A 21,255-nucleotide genomic window follows, 5' to 3' on the forward strand; every position below is an offset into this window, starting at 1 on the left:
GGAGTGGCACTATTAGAGGGTGTGGCTTTGTTAGAGGAAGTGTGTCACTGTGGGAGTGGGCTTGGAGACCCTCCTCCTAGCTGCCTGAGGATGCTCAGTCTGTTCCTGGTTTCCTTCAGATGAAGATGTAGAGAGCTCTCAGCTTTTCCTACATTATGCCTGCTTGGGTGCTGCCATGCTCCCGCCTTGATAATGGATCGATCCTCTGAACCTGTAAGCCAGCCCCAATTAAATGTTGTCCTTTATAAAACTTGCATTGGTCATGGTGTCTGTTCACAGCAGTAAAACCCTAGCTAAGACAGAGAGTCTTAGGTGGGCTCAATCCATACCCATGTCCAAAGAGGAATCACAAATCACTATATGTATATGACAGTTTGTCAGAGTTCTGAATAGCATTTCAAACACACTTCAAAGATCTGTAGTCTATCAGAACTAACGTCTACACTATTATTATTATTATTATTATTATTATTATTATTATTATTATTATTCTCTAACTATTATTATTCTCTAACTTTATTCAGAAAAGACACAGGCTGTCCCTGTGGCAATCTCTTCACAACTTAGGGACCTAATATCTCTTGATACCAAACACTTGCCCACCTTCCCCACTGATGCTGCAGGCTTGACGTTCTCCCTTCCGATTCTTTCTGGCTCCTAATCCTTTTTGCCATCTCATCTCTGTCATATAAAGTTATCTGCAATGGATGCTTTCTCAACTTTCTCCCCCATTTCTCAATGCTTCATGTATAAGAGAGGTTAGACATTCTTATGACACTCAACAGAGATTCTCTTCAGAAATAGGGACGTACATTGTATATTACCACAAACTACCGTTAACATGCAAAAACTCACCTCTCACCTACCCCCTCCCTCTCAGAACATTTGCCCGGTTACTGTTGCTCAGCGATGCGTTATTTACTCGCTGCTATGTAATAGCACATCAATTGCTAAAAATGTTGCCTGCTTACTTCTCTTTTGTACCAAAATTTGATATTTTCTTCTTTTCTCTAAAGCGTCTTGTTGAGCTCCTGCATGATCTCTGCTTCTAGTAATTATGGAGGAGAGAGAAAAATGTACGAACTTTGTTGATTAAACGTCTTATAATTGTGCAAAGTCACACTGAGGAGTTTGCATTCTTCAGCCTATGTTCACATAGAGGGAACGTGTTAACTGTGAATGCCATCTTCTTAGAAAAGATAAACCAACAATGATTCAATTATGTTATTTATTCCTAGAAAAACCAAAGAGCCAAAACATTGCCTTTTAAAATATATTTCTTTGGGCCGGAGAGATGACTCAGAAGGTATGAGCATGCATTGGTCTACAGGACCCAAGTTCCATTTTGAGCATGTGTAGCAGGTTACCTCCAAACACCTGTAACTCTAGTTCTCACGAGTCTGATGCCCCCTTCTGGTATCTGCAGGCACCTGCACTCACATTCATATATACTGACACTGAGACCCAGATACACATACATATTAAAAAAAAATCTGGATTAGAGAGATGGCTCAGTGGTTAAGAACACTGGCTGCTCTTCCAAAGTCCTGAGGTCAATTCCCAGCAACCACATGGTGGCTCACAACCATCTGTAATGAGATCTGATGCCCTCTTCTGGTGTGCAGGTGTACATGTAGGCAGAACTCTATGCACAATAAATAAATAAATAAATAAATAAATAAATAAATAAATAAATCTTTTTTAAAAAAATTTCCCCCAGTGGGTTACGATTCACTGGAAGAGATATTCCCAAGAGTTAACTAAGATAAGGGAGGGATATTTAGCCCACAGACTGAATCCAGTAAATTTGACTATAAACTTGTTTTATTGACTTTCAAATTCACACTAAGAAGCTAGAATTACGAATAATGTGTTGACAGGAGATTGATGCTTTCCAGAAGTGCATGGCGCTAAGATAATGAGAGTCAGTTTAAATAGAAATTTGGCCTAAAAAAACCAGAAGATCTCATTAAGCAGTAGATCAATAAATCCAGGGAAACAGACGGCTGGTTAGGCAGAAGTATCTTCTGAGTGAAGCTGCTCACAGTTCCCTTCAGATGCCATGTGGAGTGACTGTGGGGTTTCCTGGGGGTGTTCATTCGTCTGTGCCTGGGAGCACAACTCTCAATGCAGAGTTTCTTAATGACAGCACAAACTGTGGCAATTATCTTTCCCTGTCCCCCAAACTCACACATACAAACGAGCCATCATGTTCTAGCTAGATCTTGGACATAACATGCTGGTGGCGAGATATGAATGGAAAAATACCCTTAGCAGTCCAGTGTCATCTAGAAATTCATGTGGCTGCTAGGTGACCTGTTGACTCGCCCACTTGTTTTTCTGGAGAAGGAAGAGCAATCTACACGGCTGTCTCTAACTGTTCTCAGTGAACCCCCCATGGTATGCTACTTGGATTTACACCAGTGGAAAACATTGCCCTTGTCTCTCTGATTGGAGAAAACTAGTCCTGACTCTCATATTTACTAGCCTAACAGTCAAAACACAGGATGGGCTGTGAGTGAGGAAAAACATGGGTCATACCAGGTGTGGCTAGAGACCATATACCTTTGGAACTATTAGCCAATTAGCTATTAGAATACTGCTTTAATAGCCCTTGTAATTCTGTATTCCTGCACCAGTAAGCATGAATGAAAATATTCAATGTACATTTGAAGACCAACTTCTATTTATTCTAATTCATTCACTAAAGTCAACCAAATCTGGTCATCATTTCTTTACTCCAAATTAGCAGTTGCTTGGGGCATGCCTCTCAAAGGATTGCTTCTCTGACTGTGGCTCTGAGAACGGTCATCGGCATTGCCTTCAAGAGTGGAGATGCAAATTCTCAGATCCTGCCTCAGGTCTGTGCAGTCAGCACTTCTGGAGCTCTGTTTTCAGCAAACCACCTTCAGCAGAGTAAGTTCATGCCAGAACTTAAGAGAAACAGGTGGCAAGGTTAGAGGAGCTGCTTGGGGAAGGGGTACTTAACAGGGCTCCCATAGGGTTTCAACCTACAAAGTGTTCTAAGCTATAGAATCAGTGAAAGGGAGGGGTAGGGATGGAGAAAAGGAGGGGAAAGAGGAAGGGAGAAGACACTCATGGGATAGCCTCTTTGTGAGTGTCTGCATCTTGTTTCTCAGAGTTTAGATGAAGATGTATTCACAGGTTCTTTAATACCACAGAAGCACAGCTAGTAAAAGAGCTTCAGACTTAGAAACATGGAGTCCTAATGGGATTGTGGCATTGAGGTAAGAACCCATGACATTTAAAGAGTTAACCAGGATGACTAGAATGTCCTCTGGCCTTAGAAAGTTCTGATATGACATGTTGCCACTGCTGGCATATTGAAGGGGCTGCCTGTCAACACCCAGCAAAATGCTATGACTTCCTGAGCTAATATCAGGACAACATACTTGGGAGGCCCATCTATTGCATTGCTCTTAGGATCTGTAAGTTGGGAATTCTGGTTCAGAAGTTACCTGTATTCAGTGTGTGTGTGTGTGTGTGTGTGTGTGTGTGTGTGTGTGTGTGTGTGTGTGTGTGTAAGTCAAGGATTGACACCGGGAACTTTCTTCAATTGCAATCCTCAACTAGACTGACAGACCACATGGAAACCCATGACTCCTCCTGTCTCTGTATGCTCAGCATTGGACTACAGACACATGTCACCTTGCCTAACTTTCTACATCTGCACTGGGAATCAAACATCAGGGACTGGAGAGATGGCTCAGTGGTTAAGAGCACTGACTGTACTTCCAGAGGTCCTGAGTTCAAATCCCAGCAACCATATGAGGGCTCACAACCATCTGTAATGGGATCTGATGCTCTCTTCTGGTGTGTCTGAAGACAGATATAGTGTACTTAGATATAATACATAATTAAATCTTAAAAAATTCCATCCAAAACCTCATGCTTGCATAGCAAGAACTTAGCAACTCAGCAGTCTCTCTAAGCCCTTTAATGACATTTCAGGTATCAACTAACTCTCCAAGGAGAGGAAGACTCTCATACCAATTCAGCCTCAGCAGAAAGAGGGACTCCATCCACTTCACTGTGTCCTCTACCTATCTTAATACATCCCGCAAATGATAAATCTCCCAGTTATTCTGCACAGATGCCTAGACTGGGCCTTAAGAGTAAAAATAATTGATGAGGTTCTGAAGTAGAAAGTTTCTGGGTATGTCATGTAATGTGGACTCACATGGTGTTTTGCTGGAGTAAGACCCGCGGGGAAGACACATGAAGAAAGTATAAACAGGATTCAACAGACAGTGACAATGCACTTACATAGCAATGTTTTATTGGTCTTGCATCTTCCTTGATCTTTAATTCATTGAATGAGGCATGGCAGAGAACTTCTCCTGGTGTGGTGGCTAGTCCTAGTTGCTCCCACTGACTAGTGCCAAGTTGGGGGAGGCCTGGTAGTTTCTGCTGGATTGTGCTATTGCTGCTGATTTATGTTTGGTATCCTGATACTACTGAACTGGACTAATGGTGTCCTGATAGAGACTGGAATCTCCTCCAAAGAACTACTTCTAAATTTGTCTACTTCTCCTTGTCCTATTTACCATCTTTTTCCCCCTACCTCTGGGTGATGGGCTAGAAGGGGGATTGAAGCATTTGAGAACCTTTACTAACAGCAGGCTTTGAAAAATCTAAACCTACAAGATTCTATTCTCCAGCCCAATGATGGGTTTTAGATCATATCGACGTGAGAAGAAAGTATGGCCGATGGTTAGAAGTATCACTCCACTCCATGACATTTCTTCATCTTATAAAGTATTCATGTGTATGAGTATATGCCATCATGTATACTTGTGTACATGATGAAGTGCCCACAGAAGCCCAGAACTGTGGTTCAACTGCTGTGTGCCACCATAAGGCTACTGAGACTTGAACCTGGGTCCTCTGCAGGCTAGCCAGTGATTTTAACCACTGAGCCATAGCTCCAACCTTCATATTTCTTTATAAAATTTAACTACTTATACTTGTCCAGAGCAGTAGGACAGTCACATCAATGTCTAGTACTGATGTATCAAGTTTACAAACACCTCTGTATAAACCCTTACAGGCTGCACATCTCTGGGTTACCATCTTGAAACATCTAGTGTTTTGGGAGGTGTGTGTGTGTCTTGTCCAGCTGTGTACACACTTCAGTAAATGGGAACCACTCCTGGGAAGCTCATTGTTAGATTGTTAAATCAGAAATGTCTGTGGATATCATTACCATCTGGTATTTTAAATCACTGTGCTGTTGATGCAGGGGACCAAGAAGGGCAGAATCTTCAAGACTAAAGACCACACCTTATGCTAAAATGAAACAAAACAATCTTCTAGTCTGTTATTATTGTACGATATTAATTATACTAGCCAACAATTTTCATTTTTTGCCAATTTGTTTATGTAAGATGCAAATTGTAGATTAAAAGACTGGTATTGGTAATGAATTTGAGGGAGTTTTATTTACTTTTATGGTCATATAATGAATTGTTCCAGCCTTTTATTTTTTATTTTTTATTTCATTGTAAGACCCTGTGAGAGTTACTAAGAGTTCTATGGTCTTTTAAATAATTCTCACAAAATAGCATTTCTTTTTCAATGCCAATTACTAATTGCTACATTTCCAGGAAATGTTTTTCGGGGTGGTTACATTATTCCCCTGTGACAAGAATTGGACATTAATAGGATGTCCATGTTTTCAGGTATTAAAAATGCTTTACTTAATTGAATTTTTTTATTATGCTAACAAAACCTTACAGTTCCTCAATGACACATATAGAACAGCTCTTCTTCATCTTGTGTAGATGGTGTGTTTTTCTATGTATATTCCTTTCAAACCTCTCTTGTGGATCTCCATCTCCGTCTAACACTGTCACTTTGAGACATTCAGGAAGGTCAGAGCTACAGGGGGTTAGGCGGGAGCTGGGGCCCAGCTTTTCACTTCTCTATGGTCTTTCTTACCTTACAAGTTGCTTCAAACACTGTCTTCCTAAGGACTTACGTTCTTTTTCAGAGGCAACTGTAAATGTTTAGCTATGAGTTAAGGAAGGGCTTTGATAATTTTGGGGATAATTGTACAGATTTTTACCATATTGAGAAATTCTAATCACCAGGAAAATCCTCTTTGGGAATGACCCGAATAAATCATTCTCAGCTAGTATCTTAACAGGCAAAGAGTTTTCTTAGTCATCCTAGTCAACCAAGACTTGAATTCACTTCAGAGCAGATAAAAACTGTCATAGAATTTGGCTGACAGTTGTCCTGGAATCCTTCATGGAGTCCTAAGTGTTGGCCGGGTGAGGCCAGCCATTCCGACTAGCTCTCAAATCTTTTTATGCGTCCAGCTAATTTCCTCATTTGGCTTGTTGAGCCTCCTAGAACCCCTGCTCCCCCCATGTCAGACCTCTTTGGCAGGAGCTTTTGAGTCAGACAATAGTGGAGAGGTCCTCTCTAGGGTCACCTGAGCTGTCTGGTGTTCCATGACCCAGAAGTAAATCTCTGCGAACCATGGAGTTTATAGATGTAATTGTTACCACAGGATGATCTGATCTGACACAGTGAAAGAAGATACTATCTGCTAGAAGACCTCCATACTAATTAGAAGAAAATGTGAACGTTCTTCTGAGAGACAGGGCCGATGATAAGGTCAGAGCCGAGCCTCCCCTTCACAGAGGACCCTCACTTCAGTCTTTTGGGGATAATGACAAATGAAGTTACAGACATGTTTGTGGTTAAAAGCAGTCATATACTCAGTGTGCCTATTTGTCAGGAATTAAGTGGTTCTCTCAAAACTTGATAGTCGAAAGCTTTAAGGACCAGGGGCCCAGAATGTGACAAACATTCAGATAGAATATTTTCATTTTGTTTAGAGATAAGGCCTTAATTTAAGAATGGGATTAAGTTAAAAAGATTATCTCTAGGATGGATACGATAAAGCAATTGGCGGGTGTCATTGTAAGCTGAAAATACTGGAGGCACAGGGACACCAAGGTGCTCACAGCGCAGTCTCTGTGAAGGCATGTTGGAAAGGGAGACTTCAGCAAGCTATAAGGTCTCAGAAGAAACCAAATGGACAAAAACAAGGACCCTGAACTAACTTCCAAACTGCGAGAAAGGGATCTCTGTTGTTTAAAGTTCCCAGTTTACCATAGTTTGTTACAGCAGTCCCAACAAACTCAGACCTTAAGTGCTCACAGTTTAAGTGGGTTTTGGCATTTCTTAATTTTCTAACCAGAGAAATATATTTTTATTTGTGCTTATTTACTAAGAGAACAAACTTTATTTCTTTCCTCATTAGACACAGAAAATATATGTTCTTTGGACTTCTCTGATAGCTTGATGACTACATTTGAAATGGCCATGGCATAAAGTTTTAACATTGGCATTTCAAGTGTTTTGGAGTTATAGATTATATTTCTTCATGATAACACCTTTAAAGCAGTAGCCAGGTGAGTTTTCAAATGAACATCTGGTATTACCTCATCAACTCAAATTCAGACCAGTGTTTCCCTCAATTAGTCACAAAAGTATGCAGCCACGCTCCAAAATTATTAAGTGTAATGCAACTACTCTGTTTCAGAATTCTAAAATGAGGTCTGTGTCCAAAATGGCACCACACCCTAACCCTCTGTCTAGGTTGGTTTTTCTTGCAACCTACCTTTGCGAATCGTCTCATTAAGTGTGATAAGGCTTCAGGATTGGGACATTCCAGTTTCTTAATGATCTCAAAGCTCTGGTTAAGCTGAGCAAAGACATCAACCACAGAACAGGAGAAGAGGGCATGGTCCGATGTCTGCTGGAACTGAGGGGTGAGAAGAAAGATTGTTTGTACAAGGAAGGGAGAAAAGGGAACTTCACTGTTTCTAAACAATACATACTATCACATCTAGTCCCTGGGTTGGGGTTGAAGAGTTCAGTGAGGAGGGACCCCATAATCAGCAACTGTGAACCTGACTCTGAAGCCTTGTATCTTGCCACCCCCTTGGAACCAAACTATGGGACAGAGAAGGGAAAAGTAGGTTTTTATGCAAGTCTAGGGTTAGGGAAATGAGGTAACGGCTCAACGAAATAATTCTTAATTTCTGAAAGGGAATGTCCTTGTGGATTTAAATTGTTACGGGTGGAAGATTCCCATACTCGGTAGAGTTGTTGCCATTGTCATTATTGTCATTGTTATCATCATCATCATCACTCTCCTCATCCACAAACTTGTTCTCTGACCTCTTTGACCTGCTGGTCTATAGTGCAGAGACTTGCTCTATCTTTTCTTGGCAAGGCATGGCGGTGACACCTGTGAGCCTAGCACTTGATAGGCTAAGGCCGAAGGATCAGGAGTTCAAGAAGGCTTGGACTCACATAGCCTGGTCTACATGATACTTGTCTCATGAACAAACCACAAGATGATCCTCACTGCTCCCTGGTAAGGTAATTTTAAGGATGGAGAAAATACAGCTGCCCATCTCTAAGATGTAAAACACCACAGAAAAGATAGCTATAAATTAGTCATAAGGTCTTTGCTGAGGTTGATTAAGGGATCGCATTACCTTTTTTCAAAGCATGGCTCTTTGTGTGCATGAACATTATGTATATGCATGTAGAGGCTAGAGGTGGATGATGGGTGTTTTCCTCCTTGGTATGACCTCATTCTCAGAGGGCTCCATGAAAACAGACATTTTGTATATGCCTGGGGACCTTGTAGAGTCAGACTCACAATAAAGAAGAATCTTGTGGCAAAGAAATGATTGATTTTTCTTGTTTCCTTTTTATTTAATTGGTTCCTCCAGCTCTTTGAAATCATGTTAAATCTGCTTAGGTCACCAAGGAATTAAATGAAATGAAACAAAAACCAATGAACCCCACATTTCCTATTTGCTCAGAGGTGAGAAAGGTAACCGAATCCCAGCCTTGTCTGGACTTACTCCATCCTTTTTGTCTCTTCCCAGTGCTCCATGAAGGAATTCCATGGACACATCTTCGTTTTCATCTAGCCATTGCATAACAAAAGGCTCAAACCACCTACAAAAAGAATTAGCAAGTTACTTCCCAGGACATCATTTACATGTGGTAACATCCATGTTGCTCCCATATGACGGTGATTCAGGGTCAGAAATCTCTTTCACTTTTGTTCCTTTGTAGAGGATTATATTCATCAAATGAACCTTCTTAACTCTCGATCTCCCTCTTTGCACTCCCATGCTGCCTCAAATATGCTTAGCTCCCAACACCTACCCTGCAATTTCCTTTTATTCAAGACTGGAATTCCCATTGACTGTAGACCTCCTGTGCTGAGTCTCCAGATGTCTCACCATTCCATAATTCCTTTCCATTGAGCTATATAGACCCAACAACAGTCAATATACTTTACCTTCAACTTCTTAAACACACCCTGCTTTGGTTTCATAACTAGTCTGAGGTAAGTTTCAAGGCTCTTTCCCCACAAGGAGGCCCAGTTGATCTAGCACCATTAACATAAAAAGTTCATCCATCAGGCAGTGGCATATGTGTGGGTCCATCTCCTGACCACTGTGGCCTCTTGATGCATCTGTACCTACTAATGTCCTACTCCTCTAAAACTGTATCTTTTGAAGAAGTCTTGGTAACCAATAATGTCATTCCCTAGCTTTTAAAGATTGCCTCCAACATTGCCTGCTACCAGAAAAGTCCAATCCTTGATCTCAAAAAGAAACTTGGGAATTTTATTGATAAATATATTTTTTTAGCCATTTGCTTTTTAAAAACTATAAATATATATTTGATTATGTGTGTCTTTGTATATGTGAATGCAGTGTTTGAAGCCCAGAAGGTATTGGATTCCCTGAAGCTGGAATTACAAGTAGTTTTGAGCCATGTAATGTGAGCTGAGAATCGAACAAAGGTCCTCTGTGAGAGGAGAGTGTGCTGTTACCTGCCGAGCTATGCCTCCAGCCCCCTTAGTTGTTTTCAAACTACTTTTATTTGTTTGGTTTTGGTAGGGCTTATTTTATTGGATTAAGATAGTGTTTAGCTGGACATGGTGCCTCAGGCCTTTAATCCCAGGCACTTGGGAGGCAGAGGCAGGCAGATTTGTGAGTTTGAGGTACCCTGGTCCACAGAGTGAGTTCCAAGACAACCAGGGCTACACGGAAACCCTGTCTTGAAAACCAACCAAACCAGACCAAAGCAACCAAACAAGATAGTTTTCTATTTTTAAAACAGCAATTATTTTTGTAACTGTACACTCTCTCCCGTTTTCTCAGTTTCAGGGACTCACTTATTTTTTAAACCTTAACTGTATAAACTGTTCCCTATATCTTTTGTCATTTATTTTTGTTGGAGAGGGGGCATAATTTACACCCTCTTTTTTATATAGACATTCCCTCTAAACTTACTTTCATGTTATTTTTGTATCTCTTGTGCTGTATATAATTTATCATTAATCTTAGCTGTTATATTTTAAATTTTATCTCAGTTCTATAATAATTTCTAATTCATTCTTATAGATTCAAAATTTTGTTAAAAGTCTAACATTTAAATCATAATCATGGTCTACGAGTGATAAGATTAATGTGTGTTTTCTCTTGGTTTATAGACATTTGGGTCCTCTGGTGAGATAGGTCCTAATTTTCTTGTTGAACGTTACATTGATGCCTATGAGGAATTATTTCTCCTTTAGATTTTGTATATCTTATGTGTGTGTTTTTCCTTCTTGTCTCTATGTGGCATGCATACCTGGTGTCCACAGAGGTCAGAAGAAGTATTAGATCCCTGGAACCAGAGTCACAGTTGGCTGTGAACCATCTGGGAAGTTAACCCAGGTTTACTGCAAGAGCAGCCAGTGTTCCTAACTGCTGGGCCACATCTCCAGTCTCATGTGGACCTTTTATTGATCATTTACTCTTGGGAGGCACTAAGGGAGAACACCTCCTTTTGGACAAGGCTGGCTCCTGGGACACCACTCTTTTCATGTTTGCTCTTATTTCAATGACAGAGCTCTTCAGAATCCTTCAGATTCATTGAAAACCAGGGCAGTTTTCAAGACCCCATCCCTCCCACCCTCCCCACACCTTATCCCTGACCCTAGAAGTCTGGACCTCTTACTGTTGTTCCTTTAGCATTGTGAAGCTGTTGAAGTCTCCACTTACTAACGTACTCATGGTGACTACTTTCTACTGATGGCTTTCTTCCCCAGTCTTTACACTTATGTAAATTATGTCAGAGAACTAATTCAAATCTGCAGAGTCCTTGTAAATACTGAGTGGGTGGGGCCACATGGTGATATACACTTAATACCAGCTTATGGAAACTGAAAAGGGGATCATTGGAGTTAAGTGGAGAAGGTGGCTAGCCCAGTCCTCGAGGTGAACTCTGGGATCAACTGAGAGATCGTGCTTCAGTGTGGAGATCTATCAAGGAAGACTCCAAGTTTCCAACCTCTGGAGAAAATACTTGTGGACACATATGCTTATTTTTCTGTCCTTCCCTTTCTCTGTGGTTTTGATCCTACACAGATAATGAGCCATCTTAGTGCTGGAAATCAGTATTTGCTTCTCTCTTGGGAGATTACTGTAGGCCCTGAACTACTGGCCACTGTTTGATCTTGAAGTCTCCAGAATTGCCAGTTGGCCCACAGACATGAGTGTGGAACATGGTGAGTAGCCACTGTGGTTAGACTTTCTTCTGTATTCTGCCTTCTCGAGGGTACCTACTGCTTCTTCATTCTCAGCTGCCTTGGTTGCTCTCTGACTCTGTTAAATTTTGCTCCCTTTTGTAGCTTGTGCTCAGTAAGCATGCAAGTGTGATTTCAGCTTAATGGAGTAAGTCTAGACAGCTAGAAGCAGATGTCTGGCAGACAGCTCCTCTGTTTTATTTCCCTGTTCTCAACCAAGATGCTAGCAACTGCTTTGCATGTGTTTACTTCATGTCCAACTCTTTCTTTATTTTCCTCATATGCTAATTGAACAAATTCTGTAAATTCTGTCTTCAGACTTTCTCTCCCATGTGTCTTTCACCCTGTGTTCTCATTTCAAGTGCTTTATATAAATAGTGAGCATTTAAAATATGGTACATCATTTTGTAATATTCTGTTTTTAATTGTTTTAAACTAGTAAGCTTTTTTGACAAAACACATAGTCTTATTTCATTTTATTATTAATTCTTATGATGTATGCATATTTATTGATATATGCTTTGAAAAATACATACATTGAGGAAAATTTAAGCCAGTTACTTAACATATACAATGAAAAAGAACAAAGTCTGTATAAAAAGTCATAGACCTCATTACTCTGTATGCCAAATTAAAGTATTAATACTTTATCATAAAATAAAAATACATTACTCAATACACTTATGGCATTTGGGGCCAGAACACATAAAATCAATTCTTAGAAATTCTCTAGAAGTTACTTTATCATTTTTTAAACATGTGCATGTGGAAATCGGATATAGACCTCCAGTGTTTTCCATGGTTGATTCCCACTTTACTCACTGAGGCAAAGTCTCTTAGTGACCCCAGAGCTCACTGACTTGCCTAGTCGAACGAGGTAACTTGTCCTAGGGATCTTCTGCTTTCAATTTCAAATTGCTGGGTTTGCTGGTGGGCCTTGTGCCCATGCAGCATCCACATGGGAGCTTGGAATTTAAATTCCATTCTGAACATTTGAGTAGCAAGTGCTTGGATTGCTGAGCTACTCCCCTAGCCCAATTCTTAGCAATTTCCAATCATGTAATATGCTGTTATGAAGTATAGCCATTCTAGCTTATCCTAGCTCTCTTGCGAGGATTCCTCTTAGCTGAGGCCTGTATCCTGAGACCCTCCCATGCACCCCTGGAGGTACAGACAGTTAACTTGTATCACCACACTCTTCTATCTCCTGTCATTACATTGCTCATTAACTCCTAAATCTCTGCTCTGTCCCCCAGTCTCTGTTGCTTCCAATTCTCATGATGCCTAATGCCTGGCACATGCTTCACAGCATCCATTTATAATAGTCTAGTTTAAAGCTTTTCTGATATCACTTTCTAGTGGGAGAAAATACATTAGACCCCACCCGAAGAGCAATACTATTACTATATCAGAGCCTATGCAGATGAACTCTCATTTCCATATCAACACTTTTCTGGGTTTTTCTCTTGGCATAACCTGATTGAGTTTTTAAAGTCTATGATAGATGGTACATCAGTCTTTTAATTGGGGTAACTCTCTTTTTGTGAAGTGTTTATTCTCTTTAAATTAGCTTGTTTCATTTTGCTCTGCCTTGTGATTATCAATACTGCCTGAATAAGCTTCTTTGGGGTGAGGCCTTTATCTTACACACCAATCTTTTATACAGATGCGTCTGGGTGACCCCTCTGACCAGAATAAAATAGAGGAGTCCTGGAGTACATTAAACGCTGAATACTTCTGAGTGGCTGTATGATTACAAATGTATTTGATGGACACTGTGATGGCTAATCTCAACTGTCAAGCTAATGAGATCTACAATCACCTGGGTGATGGTCCTCTAAGCGTGCCTCTGAGGGACCATTGTCATTCAGTAAACTGATCTATGAAGACCCATTCACTGTGGGAGGCACCATTACCTGGGCTGGGATTCTGAACTCTAAAATGGAGTAAGTAAGTTGTGAATAAACATTCATTTGCTTCTTGACTGTGGTTGCAATGTGACCAGATGCCTCACGTTCCTGTCTCTGTGACTTTGCTACCATGGTAGAGCAGGTGTATTCTATCAAATATCTGGAACTATGAGCCCAAAGAAAGCAGTCTCCTTTCATTGTTTCTGTAAGGCATTTCATCAAAGAGAAACTAAGACAGAGACGAACCCATAAGATGAAAATGTCATTGTTAAATAATGATTTCTATTTCAGAGACATGTATTTCTGAGACAGTTATAGCTTATTAAAATGAAAATCTAGCTATCCAATAAAGCATTCTAGCATTTTCTCACTTTTCATATGTGTGTGTGCTGTGCATATAGGTACATGAATGGTTTTGCACTGTGCGTGGGTGCTCATTTACATGTTTGAGCATGCGCTGGAGCATCCAAGGTTGTAGGTGGGAGTCATTACCCTTCATTTTTCCACCTTATTCAATGAAGCAGAGTTTCTCAATCAACCCCAGACCCCAGTGATATTAGACTAGTCTTTCAAGACAGCTTATTTCAGGGATTCGCTGTCTCTACCCTCTGACTGGACATCCACCCTGCTGAGCTGACATTTTATGTAAGTTTCTGGGGATCCAACGACTGGTTCCTCAAGCTTCTGTGGCAAATGCTTAAACTGCTGTGCTATCTCCCCAGTATTGTGCATTCTAGCACTTCCACAGGAAATAATTTCATCATCTAAACCAGAGCCCATTCTGTATTTTATTTCTCTTCAAATATCTAAGTAAGGCATTCTTGGAATATGCTACACCATCCTCTCCGCCTCAGAGACATGCAAATCTTTCCACATTAGTTTCACTACAGAGATATCTGCATTCAAATGAGGAGTATGTGAAGAGCTTAGTCCTTACTGCTCAGCTGTGATTTTGCAGCACTGTGAATTCAGGACAAAGGGGGAGAGTGGAAATCACTACTTACAGGGAATATTCTGGAACAGCATCCTTGAAGGCAGGAAGTTCTCGTACATACTCATTATAAAACCATTTCACTTTGAAATGCAAATTCATATAATCGGTGCTCTTGCATAAGCGCTGCTTCTCATGTTCTGTAACAGATAAAAATCACACAATTAATAAATGTGGCTCGCAGACAATGCCAGTGGGCTCAGGTTCCGATCACCATGATTATCAGCATTTCTATAAAGAAGAAACTCGTGGTGTCCCAGGCAAAGTGAGTTGCTGAAGGCAGACCTAAGGCTAGGCAGCATGCAGAAATAACCCTGGGGGACAAGAAAGATGGCTCAGGAGGTAAGAGTGTTTGCTGCTCTTACAGAGGACTCAAGTTTGGGTCCTAGAGGCTGTGTTCCATAGCATGTGCTAATAATCCTGGGGGACAAGAAAGATGGCTCAGGAGTTAAGAGTGTTTGCTGCTCTTGCAGGGGACTGAAGTTTGGGTCTCAGTGTCCATGTTGGATGGCTCATAATCACATGAAATTCCAATTCTAGGGGAACTGACACTGTCTTTTTATCTCTGAGGGGACTTGCACTCATGTGCACATAGCCACACACAGATACACACATAATAAAGAAAATAAAACAATCTTGGATCCTGTGAAGGCAGGCCAAGTGATACTGTAAAATGGCTTGATTATGTTAATGTGTCTCCATTGGAAAAAGGTGAGACTTTTGATAAAGACAAACCACATTGTAAAATTTGCATTTATCTGGAGGTTCTCAGACTTTGGCTGCCTTTAGCAAATTACACAGTTACAGAAAGAATTAACTTGTAAGGGATCAAACATGACTTAAAATAGAGGCATAATTGCTGATTAACATGGGGCACCTGTGACATGTGTATGGTCAGGTCACATCCTGACCTAGTTTTAACACTTAAAGAATTAAGATGATTGAATACAGAAAGATACAATTAATTTAAACCCATATGGTACTTTTTGTTTCCTTAGAGGAATTTCCTAATATGTGACTTAAAGAGGGTAGCCTAAAGCTGTTTACAGAATATGGGTATATAGGACTGAGAAGGAGAAACATACACAACTTTGCTGAATGTGTGTGATGGATATGTGCTTATTTAGGTAATATATATATATATATATATATATGTATATATATGTATATGTATGGATAAGCATATCTAGAGGGAAGAGATAAAAAGTGAATGTCTTTATTAATTGCATTTATTTGTTTTATTGAGACAGAGTCTCTCACTGAACCTGGGGCTTGCTGCTTTGATTTGGCTGGCCAGTGAGACACAGGGATCCTTCTGTCTCTGCTTCCCTGGTGCTGGGACTACAGTCTCTCACCGGTATTTCTGGCTTTTTATCTGAGTTCTGGAGATCTGGACTCAACTCTCATGGTGAACAGCAAACCTTTTACTAACAAAGTGTTTCCCCAGCCCTGGAATGTTTTCCTCTCACTAATATTAACCCATTGGCCAAAGCTGACAGCAACGATGAATGCAAGCAAACCGTAAATATTTCTGTTTCTTCAGGGTGAAAGCAGCCTCTGAGAAATCCCTTTGGGAATCAGTGACTCCAAGTGAAGCTGAAGGCATTTGCCTCTTTATAGAAATACCCTATGCCTTGCATTCTGTGGTAAATAATGAAATGTAGATTGAAGAAATTGGATGGTTATTGAGAACAGAAGCCATTCCTGCTTCCCAAAACCAGACCATGGGGTGATGTGAACAAGAGACTACAACCCCAAATCAAACCTTTAAATTATCTGAACAGTGCTAATTCAAGACACTGTATAGCTGGGCTAGGCGTTCTCACATAGAAAGTGATGAAGCAGTGTTCCAGAACAACACTAAACAAACTGTCAACAAGATGGCTGGCCTCAGCCACCTTCAGCTTCATCCCTCTTTAGGTCTGCAACAATATTCCCTTTCAGATCCTTGGTATTCCTTCACTTTTGAGAGGAATATTTATTTGATCAATTCATAGATAGGAAATTAACACCACAGTACCCGAAGACACCAATAATGGGAAGCTCTTATCCTGTGACTCAGCCATTTATCATTATATAGACCCTATAGAGAAATGGCTCGTGGGTTCTTCTACTGCCTGGAATCCAGCATTTGTTGCTGTCCTAGAGGCAAGCTGGTAGGCTAAGCCTCTTCTTTTGTGTCTGTATCACTGGGGTGATGACTGATAACCCCTAGGCCTCCAGTCTAGTCCACAATTTACTCCATATCCAGAAATAAATGTTACTGTGCAGCAGTACCTGGGTAAGAAAGACATCACACCAACTTGCCAGGCTCTAAGTATGGTGGGGAAATTCAATAGATTGTTGCATAGTGAAGTATCATTTTCAAATTAACCTCACATTTTCAAAATCTGGCTCTTATCTACAAGTTTTTCATAATTATAAGCATGTATGCGCTGGCTGCCTAAGATGGCGAATGCTATGTGATTTCTATTTCCCAGGCTTGTAGATGAGTTGGTTGTGATGTACATGAAGTCTGGCGTTGAGTCTTTGACATCTAGCTGACAATGGAAGGCTAAATGTGTCACATAGCAGGAATCCCAGTCACATGGGAGGGTAAGAGAATAAAGTTGCTAGGACAAAGCCAACCCAGGTCATTGAGTTATGTCTCCTTTCTGTGAGACTGAGGGAAAAAAAAATGGGGAAATTTGCAGAATCAAATGAAAATGGAACACAGCCTACAGTGAAGGCAGTTTTACGAGATTCTTAGAGCTAAGAGTTCCTACAACTAAAAAAGTAAATCAAAGAGCTAAAATATATAACTCAGCTTTACGTCTCAAGATCTTAAAAAAATCGGAACAAGGCAAAACTAAATCTAGTAGAAAGAAGGAATAATGATCAGAGTGGAAACAGATTAAATGACCAATGTAATAGACCGGTGAAACTGAGATAAATATTACTGAAAAATCCTTTATAAACTGATCCAAGGTATGGGAGAAGGGATGAAAAAGGGGAGGGAGATAGAGACACAGACAGACAGACAGACAGACAGACAGACACACACACATACACACACAGAGGCATACACACACACACACACACACACCAGAACTCCTAATTACCAATGTGTTACCAACAAAAAAAACCAAAGAACGAATGGAATAATTAATAGATGGGCAAACAATCTGATGGGCAGACAATTGTCAGAATAAGAATTACAAATGGCCAATACATGTGTAAGAGAAAAAATACCCAACACTTTTAGCTGCCAGAGAAACATGAACCCAAAGGTTCTGTTGTATACCATGTAGAATGACTGTATCCAAATGACGATGGGGATCAGCTAGAGAGGAAAGGAAGAGAGTCCTCTCACACTGCCGCTAGCTGCTGTGGGAAAACAGTATTGAGGTTTCTTCAAAACCTAAAAACAGAAATTGCATATAATTCAGGTTGACCATGCCCGGGGATCAGAGAGAAAATGAATTCAGGACACACAGAAGAGTTAGCTATGTTTACTGGCACAGTTGCACAGAATAGAGTGGGTGCCCATGGATGGATGGATAAAAATGTTGTATATGTACACAATTGAATTTTGTTCCCCTACCAAGGGGAAAGAAACCGTAACATTCACAGAAGAACAGATGCAACAGGAGACCCTTATGTTATAGGAAACAAAATAGACTTTCAGGGGCAAGTGTCACGTGTTTTCTCCCATTCATTGAACCTCAATGGAAAAGAGATCTGAAGGTAAAAGAGTGACTATTAGGGCTAAGGGAGGTAGGAAGCTGGCGGTGGGAGGAGGGAGGAAAGGATGAAAAATGATGTGGGGAGGGTAGAATCGATCAAAATACAGCTTACCCATGCATGGAGCCTCACAATGAAACCAATAACTTGCAGAATGAGCATGAGTTAAGTTTTATACAAAGCACACACATACAATGCTTTATGAATAAAAAAATAAATGTATGACAACTGGATTTTTTAGGTGTATTCAAAAATTTACATCAATGTATTATCAATCAATTAAATTTTTTAGAATTAAAATTTTACATGAAAGTATTCTTTTCGTGAGCTGTAGGATCAGCCATGGTGTATGGAGATAAATTTGATTTTTAATTCTTTAAGTCCAAGAATTGAGTATAAGCTCAGATTAGGTAGAAAAAGAAGAGATGCAAGTAGAGCTGAGACAAGCAAAGAAGACGGGAAAGAGAACAGAGGCAAGAGAACCTCAAAGCAAAGGGCGCCTACAGAGTTTTGAATAGGAAAAAAGTTCAAGCAGGTACGATACATAGTTCAGAAGATGTACTGTCGGACATGTTTGTAAGAAGAATGCAAATAACTGGAAAACTATTATTGTATAGCAATTTCATTGAAATAAAGGTGGCAAAGTGTATTTTCTAGAAGAAGAATTCAATGAATTCTGGGTATAGAAAGGTTAAATATTTAAATATTACCAGTCTGAGTAATATAAACAGCCTCCAAAATACATACTGAAAATTAAATTTTAGCTTTGCCGTCTTTCAAGAAGTAAAAGGAAAATTGGCACTACACACCAATTCTCATGTCACTATAGAGAACTAGTCATTAGGTAGAAAGGGAACACAGCAACATGAGTAGGTGGGTCTTGGGCCAGCTGTTCCAAGCGTGCTTCCATATTAACAGAATCCTGAAGGGAAGGGTTACAGGTTCATTAATAGAGAGGCATTTATGGAGTGCAGCCCAGATCCCGGGTGAGGCACTGGAATACGAAACGAAGGTTCCACGAGCTGTGCTCTCCAGGTGAAGTGCATTGTGGGTAAGAAGGAAGTGTAATGGATTCAACAGCGTGGGACTTACAGGATGCCATAAGCCTGCTGTAGGAGATGAATTTAGCCCACCTGTTAGATAGCCACAGAAATAATTTCCTATAGTGAAATTCAGTGGAGAGAAGAGAAACAATTGGTATCTAAAATGGGACCTCATGCCCTTCAAAAGGACCCTTCTTCATGCACAGACTCTCGTCTATGAAGTGACATAACTGTTCCAATAAAAACCCTGCCACCCATTTTCATCTCTTGTGTTTTGAGATGATTTAATGGTAGTTTGGGTGAACCATATGTATTTCATTAATCTTCCCTTTGCAATACAGCGTTCTCTGCACCATAAAGAAAAGCAGTATTTTTTGTTTTTGTTTTAAAATAGAATATGTGTCTATTTGCTTAGCTAGCTTGAACTTCACTTCTCTCTAAGGACACAAGTTCTTTCTTTTTTGTTAATTTATATACTCAGTTTAGAACTCAATTTTTAGACACCCCCTCAGTACTTCCCTCTCTGCAGTCCTGCTGTCCCCAGGGCTCCAGGGAGTACTTCCAGCCTCCTGATTCACTGTAGCTACCCTGGACAGGCCACTTCCTCTTCCTCCCTATCTCTGAGTCTCTCAGTAAGGAGGGATATGGGACAGGAGATAGAGAGGGCATCTCTGACTTTCTATATGTCTAAATCTAGTTTTATTCTTACCTGGGGACTATCTATTTTCATCCTTAAGAAATAACCTAAAAAATAGCATGGGGCTATTATGGTTTTCTGGGGGAAAAAAATCTTAGAATTATCAGTTTAAAGTTTATTTGGAAATAGGGTCTCAGGTAGCCACAGCTGGCCTCAAATAGCTATGTAGCTGGAATTGGATAATTTTGAACTCTGATCTTTCTGCTTTTCTAGCATTGGGACCACAAGTGGTTTGAATGTGAAATGTTCAGGATAGTTTCAAGTATTTAACACTTGGTCTCCATTTGGTGGTGCTGCTTGGGGAGGTCTGAGTGGTGCAGCCTTGCTGGAGGAAATACTTCACAAGGGGGTATCTTTGAGAAAAAGAAAGCTTTCACCATTTCCAATTAGCTCTGTCAACTTCCTGCTTCTGCCGCCATCTTTGCATGCCACTTGCTGCCATGGTTCCTCACCAGGAAGAGAAAGATTCTTATCCTTCTGAAACCTTAAGCCCTAATGTATTCCCCCTTCTCTAAATTGCTTTGGTTGTGGTACTTTATAACAGTAACGGGGAAATAACTAATCCAGATCGATGCCTGGTTTGTGCAGAGCTGGGGATTGAACTCAGGACTTCATACATGCTAGCCAAGCACTCTGTCTCTGTCCAGCCCCCTTTCCAATGTCAGCTTCTCCTACACAGAAGATAGCTACCAAGCGAAGCTATTTTCCCAACCCTAATGTCTATGTCTTTGAGATTTTGTTTTGTTTTTTTCTCACACGCTATCAGCTGATAGTTGCTACTCTCTGTGCATGCATGTAGGAGACTTACAACACCAGCTGATGTCACACTCTGCCAGTTGAAGAGAGTAACTGACACCTCTCCATGAATTTTGCTCCTCAGCTAAGCCAAAAGTGGCCTGCGGTATATTGAATTAATTCGTGGTAGAGCTCTGATCTTGAGGGCAGTATAAAGACAAACTGAAATGAGAGGGTACACGGGGTCCACCTGTGATGTTTTCCCATTAACAGCAGGAACAAAGATAACCTTGCATTTATATCCCTTTATTTCTTCACAGTGACTTTCTGTAAACACCATGAACCTCCTGTGGCAAATTTGACTAGTTGCCAAACCTTGTCCCTTTTTTTTTTGCCCAGGTGCATAAGCAGACTATATGTGCTAGCCTTGCTTGCCGTATGAATTTAGGGCTGAAGAACATCATGGGTCTAGGCTTGTTATAAAGAAACTATTATGAAATTTCCCTATCTTC

General features: G+C 40.4%; 1 protein-coding gene across 1 annotated transcript in view; it reads right to left on the reverse strand.

Moving 5' to 3' along the window:
- Positions 1–21,255, reverse strand: part of Unc13c (unc-13 homolog C) — a 443,880-nt gene that overhangs the window by 101,861 nt on the left and 320,764 nt on the right. Inside the window, exons 19-21 of the mRNA XM_032910033.1 lie at positions 14,559–14,685; positions 8,919–9,015; positions 7,658–7,801 (exon numbers count right to left, since the gene is read on the reverse strand). Of these exons, the coding sequence (XP_032765924.1) occupies positions 7,658–7,801; positions 8,919–9,015; positions 14,559–14,685 (368 nt within the window). The remainder of the gene's footprint in view (positions 1–7,657; positions 7,802–8,918; positions 9,016–14,558; positions 14,686–21,255) is intronic.

Source organism: Rattus rattus, chromosome 8 (assembly GCF_011064425.1).
Source record: "Rattus rattus isolate New Zealand chromosome 8, Rrattus_CSIRO_v1, whole genome shotgun sequence".
Classification (NCBI taxonomy): Eukaryota; Metazoa; Chordata; class Mammalia; order Rodentia; family Muridae; genus Rattus; species Rattus rattus.